Source organism: Cryptomeria japonica, chromosome 4, assembly GCF_030272615.1.
Source record: "Cryptomeria japonica chromosome 4, Sugi_1.0, whole genome shotgun sequence".
Classification (NCBI taxonomy): Eukaryota; Viridiplantae; Streptophyta; class Pinopsida; order Cupressales; family Cupressaceae; genus Cryptomeria; species Cryptomeria japonica.
In genome coordinates this window covers 639,322,624-639,328,657 of record NC_081408.1, presented here as the reverse complement: position 1 = coordinate 639,328,657, position 6,034 = coordinate 639,322,624, and the positions used below count along the sequence as shown (strand labels likewise).

Genomic DNA, 6,034 nt, shown 5'->3' with positions numbered 1-6,034 from the left:
ATATAATGGTGTAAACGTATAAGAAATGTATAAGCTACAATCTTTTTCTGTACCTACATATCTTGCTAACGTACAAGAAATGTATAATCTATAATCTGTTTTTGTACCTACATATCTTGCTGTATACAACTAAATAGATATGAAGTATATACCATTTGAGATTTATCAAATATGAAACATTTCGTTTGTGTAAAAGGTAATGTTTGATACCACAGTGTTTTCTTCGTAAATGACATTTGACGGACTTGAAATTACTTAATATTGGCTTCTGAACACTGCATGGAACAAGATCATTTTAATGATCGATAGAGGAGATACGCCATTTGATTCGTCTTGTCAAACAGCTGGCAAATTCCCTGTCCACGTTCCTCCATTGGAAAATATTCTCAGTTACTCAAATTTCTTAAACGACAGATAAAATAAAGTAGTCCGTTCAAAAGTTATGTATCTTGTGTGATTGTCGAGCAAGCAACATATCACTTTTTATATGAGATGTGGCCGAGAATCTTCCAGAAGTCGATTTTTCTGATATTTTTCCACGGGGCGGTTTAGATAATACTATGGGCAAGAACCCTATAATTCTAGATTTGCATATAAGTAAGGGGTATCAGTCCTTAACAAATTAACGAGACCAAAGGAAGACCTGAGTTGGGATTACAAGCCTTTTAGGGTTTCAATAGGATTCATTGAGACTTGATGGCAACTTTTCAAATGTTGTCTAAAGTAGGTGAGGATATTCAGCATTGGAGTCATCCACAGCATTCTCTGAATCTTGTCTTTGCGCAATCACTGTACACCTGCAGTGGGTGCAAGGAATATGGAGCTGGGCTAAGATACAGGTTTGACTTTATGATTTCTTTGGTTTTTCTTGTTTTCTTAAACATCAAGGGGTTCAAAACTCATCTGTAAATTTTGTCAGTAAAACGTCTTATATCAGTATAAGCTTAGCATTTTTGTGTATTTTCGTGGGATTGTTTTGAAATGTTATTTCTATCATGGATAATAGAGGAACTTAGTTTGAGGCTGTTTGATATGGGCATTATGTATCGTCTTCCATAACTGTAGGATCCGGGAAACAAAAGTTGGGAAATGTTGGGGCTTGATCGTTACTTTTACTTTTCCCATAAAATATTACTTTTCGTTGCTTCTTCTTGAGTTGGGTATTTAAGCAAGTTCAATTAAGAAGGGATAAGCTAGATGTTTTATTTTTCGAATGTAAAGTCCTAACTGTACAAGTTAGAAATAAGAAGCCTTCCACATATTCTAAGAAGGACGTTTAGGTAAAAGTGCTTTATTTCCCTAAGAGTGGATCCATTTGTAGATATGTCTCTCTTAAAATTTATAAGAGTTTTAAGATTATTAAACTTTTGAAGAATGAATAAACTTTTCAAGTCGACGAAGAATATCTATTAACTTTTTTAATAAGGGATATTTTTTTTCAGAATTATTTAGTTTAGCAGTCGAGAATGAATAAAAAAAAGATAAATTTTTATTTTTATTTATTTTTTTGCTATGATTGAGATATTGAAATTATTGTTGATTTAAATATATGATATTTAAATAAATTATTGTTAAAAGTTTCATTTTTCAATTATTGGTAGCTTTTAAAGAGTTATTCTAGTTTAAAAGTACTAATAATTAGATTGTTTTAATTTGTTTTTATAAGATTCTCTTTTAATAACTATAATTTAATATTTTTATATGTAATTAAATGAAATATTGATCAATCATCTAACTAAAAAATAAACTTTGTATTCTAACAATCGTCTAACAATCATTTATTTCGCTGTTCTTCCATTACTCTCTTTTTCCTAAAGAAGGATTATAGAACTCAATACTTAAAAGACAATTGCCCAATAACATTATAGATTATAGAAATCAGAAAATTAATGATGAGGCCCCTTGTTTGTTTTGCTTCTGGAGTATAAAATAATAATCAGAATATTATACTGCATAAATCTTATGTGTCCAATGTTTTTCCACGCAGGTGCAATAGGTGCAACTTCCACATGCACGAATTCTGTGCCAAGGCTCCATCAACGGCCATCCACCCATACCACACGCAGCACCAGCTCTTCTTTCACAATAAACCAGGCGGACTGAAAAAGTCCAAATGCGGGGTATGTGGAAAAGCCACCAACGGCTCCGCTTTTTGCTGCCCAACCTGCTCATTTTGCATTCATCCATGCTGCTTGCAACTTCCTCCAGAGCTCACCATGAAGGAACATCCTCAGCATTCCCTCAAGCTCGCATCTGCCTCGCCATTACCCAACAACTCTCCTTACACATGCAATGCATGCAACAAAATCGGCACCAGTTGGGTATATTACTGTGCTCCCTGCAAATTCTATCTGCATGCTCTGTGTGCAAAAGGGGTGATAAATGGGTTCCAGGCGCAGGGAATCAATGCGCCGCCTAAGAAGGGCAAGGTTGCAAGGGCTACTCGATATGCTTCTCAAGTTGTTCGGATCTTTGTAGATGGAGTTCTCGTAGGACTCGGCGAAGGTGTTTTGGATGTTATTAACTCATGAGGTGGTTCCTCCCATCCCAGATGGTGATGTTAAACGCGGGCCATGTTAATTTTTTTATGCTGCTTTTCTTAACGCTCTTACAGAGCTATTTTATAAAGATATATATTTGTATAGTATTCTTGTTGTTGCCTCATTGCAGCCTTAATAATTCAAATTTAGGTGGTTTGTGAGCTACGTTGTACTTGACTCATGGTGGCGTAATCACGTTTCTTGCGTAGTCCCATGTGATTGTAAATATTTTGCTAGAATACAGGTGTCCTTTTCCTTGTGGAAATTTTCCTTCATACTTTTTGTTGTCAAATGGTTCCCTGATTATTTGATGTGATAGAAGTTTTTCATATGATTGTTAACTTTATATTCGAAAGAATGGACAGAAATTATTTGAAAAAGCATCACTATAAATTATTATCGCTTATGTTTACATCATTTTCAAGCTATGGCCTCCAATTTATAAATTGTAATTTTTAACAATTGGAAGTGAACTAATAAGTTTAGGAGTTGATAGAGAAGATGAGGATTGAAAAGTGGAGTTTAGTTTTGGGCAACAATAGCTTTCACACTCTTATAAGAATGATAGGAATGCTATGCATCGACCACTCTAGATTGCATAAAAATTGAAATATGAGCGGGAGAATGGTGTCCGACGGTAGATCATGGGATGTTTTATTCTCTAATAGAATGAAATATGCTTGAAATCAAAGTTTAATGAACGAGGGCTTTAAAGCATGCACAAAATGAGGGGAAAAAATGGTTTTGTATGTACTCTTTAACTATATATTTTTTCTCTCACTTTATTATATGTTATAGGCTATCAAAAATGAACATAAGTCACTAAATTAAAATAATTATCTAGCTAGTAGAAATGGATCATAGAGTAACATTTACTTCAAGTGGGCTTTGTCTTGGATAAATGCACTCTCAAATTAGTTGTAAGATTAAATTGCTGAATCAAAAGATATTCATATATTCATTCATTCATGAAGATTTGTTAGACATAAAATGTACAATGTTGTTACAACCACAAGAACCTATACTCAAAAGAGTTGTTGAGCATATTTAGTGTTACCTCAAATTATATATAGACTGACTCATACTAACTAATTATACTAGTTTCCACTCATTCCAAGCATTTAGGAAGAGGATTATTAACTCTTGAAAGGCATAAAGAAAAATACAGTCCTATTTGGTCTATCCAACCAATCTTAATGAAACATAAATATCCATGATGCACAGTTAGAAACCAATCCTAGTGACAATTTGTATGGTACAGTTGTCCTATGTTAAGGAGGTCTATATCTAATAGGAGTCCTTGAGATAGTTATTGGATTAACACCTCAACATTGAATGTTCAATCTACACTATGTCTTTTGGTTGTAGTGGCTACCTCTAGCTCTTTTGTCATTAACTATGGGAATTGCCTCCAAAAATCCAATTGAGATGTTGCATAATAGATTAGCAAACAAGAACATTCCACATAAGGATAATCATATAAATTTAACATATTCAAGAAAAATAGAGTCCTATTTGGTCTATCCAACCAATCTTAATGAAATATAAATATCCATGATGCACAGTTAGAAAACAATCCCAGTGACAATTTGTATGGTAGAGTTATCCTATGTTAAGGAGGTCTACATCTAATAGGAGTCCTTTTGATAGTTATTGGATGAACACCTCAGCATTGAATGTTCAATCTCTATGGTGTCTTTTGCTTGTAGTAGCTACCTCTAGCTCTATTGTCATTGACTATAGGAATTGCCTCTGAAAATCCAATTGAGGTGTTGCATAATAGATTAGTAAACAAGAACATTCCACATAAGGATAATCATATAAATTCAACATATTTCCACACACAATCATATATATTTTGTTTTATTTAGATCATCCATATATAAGCATACTATAATGATTATAGAATAGACTTGGTAATGGAAAATTATTACTTTTTAAGGTAAAACATCTATGGAAACTAAAGCATAATAGTCATTACACTAGATCCTAAAGACTCCATCTCTAATTCTCCCCTCATTGAGACCTAAGTTAATGATGCACTTGAAGAGTTGAACAGTCTTAAGGATTATGAGGATGATGGGCCTCAGGAATAAAATGCTAGTGGTGATACTAAGTCCTAGGGTTGGACATGGAGTTAGACAATCTAAATGCCAAGGTTGACTTCTTGGAGAGCCCCCGAACTACACTAGATGTGAAAGAAAAAAAGAATGGATCAAATGCCTAGAGAATGGTATGGATAATCTGGTAAAGATCAATGAAAAAATGATGAACATAGTAGTTATGAAGTTGGTGATAGTAGGCAAAATTATTGAAAGAAGAAGAAAGAATAATCTCCTATAAGGGTAGAGGAAAGCTCGACCCAAAGGAATGATTTGGGCCTTGTCCACTCATGAAGTGGAACTTGAGGAAATTTTTTATGGATGGGACTTCATATCTTAATTAGGGGTCCCATGGAGGATCAAGCTTCTATTATTAAGGAACGGATTATCCCATGAAGATTTTTTTTGATAGAGAATTATTTGGAATCTTTCCTAGAAGTAGTAACTCCTAGATTGTAGGCCTGCAAATTTGAGCATGTCAAAATGGGGTGGAGCTAGAAATTGCCCCATCAGCTTAGAAATATTGACTGCCACATACTAATTATTTGACCTTATTACAACAAAAAAATGAATCTTAGAAAAAACATTAGAGGGAAAACAAATTGTATTTACCTATTACTATCCACACTTCATGGATGCTACACACAATAAAAAAATATCAAACAAATACCAACAACAAACATAGGTATCATGCATTTTTAGGTATATTTATATACATTTAAGTTTTAAAACTTTTCAACTATAAATCGATGTCAAATTTTAATAAATTTCAGTATCTTTCCTCTATTTTATAGTTAGCATATAATATTGAGTTTTTGTAGCATATAAAATATTACCCATTCCCAGTCCATGATAACCTTTTTCTTCTGAATATTCTCATTATTTTTATTTATATGTTGGAGATTCATCAAATAATGACAACTAGAGACCCATTTCATAGAAACTATAATCCTTGGTAACATTAGAAAAAATCCCATGTTCCATATTGGATATAATTCAATGATCCCCTTTAATTCATCTTAGTGTTTTCCTAAACCCATGTAGAATAACAAAATAAATGAAACAATCGCCTAATGGTAATTTTAGTGTTTTATCTCTCCACCCAAAGTAGTACTTTATACTTATTGATCAACTCATATTGATTCTCTTAATTCGATACCCCAATCTCAAGGTTGTTGTAGGCCAATGGCAAATAATTTGCACCTAGTCATCTCATATAAGTGGATTAAAATTTTAGTCATGGGAAAAACTTATTGGTTTTCAAAATAGAATTTGTAAGGCCCTACCCTTGGAACGAAGGGGAAACCTTTCCTCAAACTTTTTTTTTGTGCTCACTCAAGCATGCCCCTTATAACGAATACCTCAACATAGAGGCATTCATTCAAAGGCCCT

General features: G+C 33.4%; 1 protein-coding gene across 1 annotated transcript; it reads left to right on the top strand.

The window, feature by feature from the left end:
• The first annotated feature begins 607 nt into the window (after positions 1–607).
• LOC131047753 (uncharacterized) lies at positions 608–2,719 on the top strand. Its single transcript, XM_057981545.2, has 2 exons — positions 608–839; positions 1,988–2,719. The coding sequence occupies exons 1-2, from the start codon at positions 697–699 to the stop codon at positions 2,529–2,531; spliced, it is 687 nt and encodes a 228-aa protein (XP_057837528.1). The 5' UTR covers positions 608–696; the 3' UTR covers positions 2,532–2,719.
• The last annotated feature ends 3,315 nt before the right edge of the window (positions 2,720–6,034 follow it).

Excerpts from the sequence above, each read along its gene's own strand:
- LOC131047753 (XM_057981545.2), top strand. The coding sequence starts at position 697 with ATGGCAACTTTTCAAATGTTGTCTAAAGTAGGTGAGGATATTCAGCAT. Across the intron at positions 840-1,987 it reads GGAGCTGGGCTAAGATACAG|GTGCAATAGGTGCAACTTCC; the intron begins GTTTGACTTTAT and ends TTTTCCACGCAG.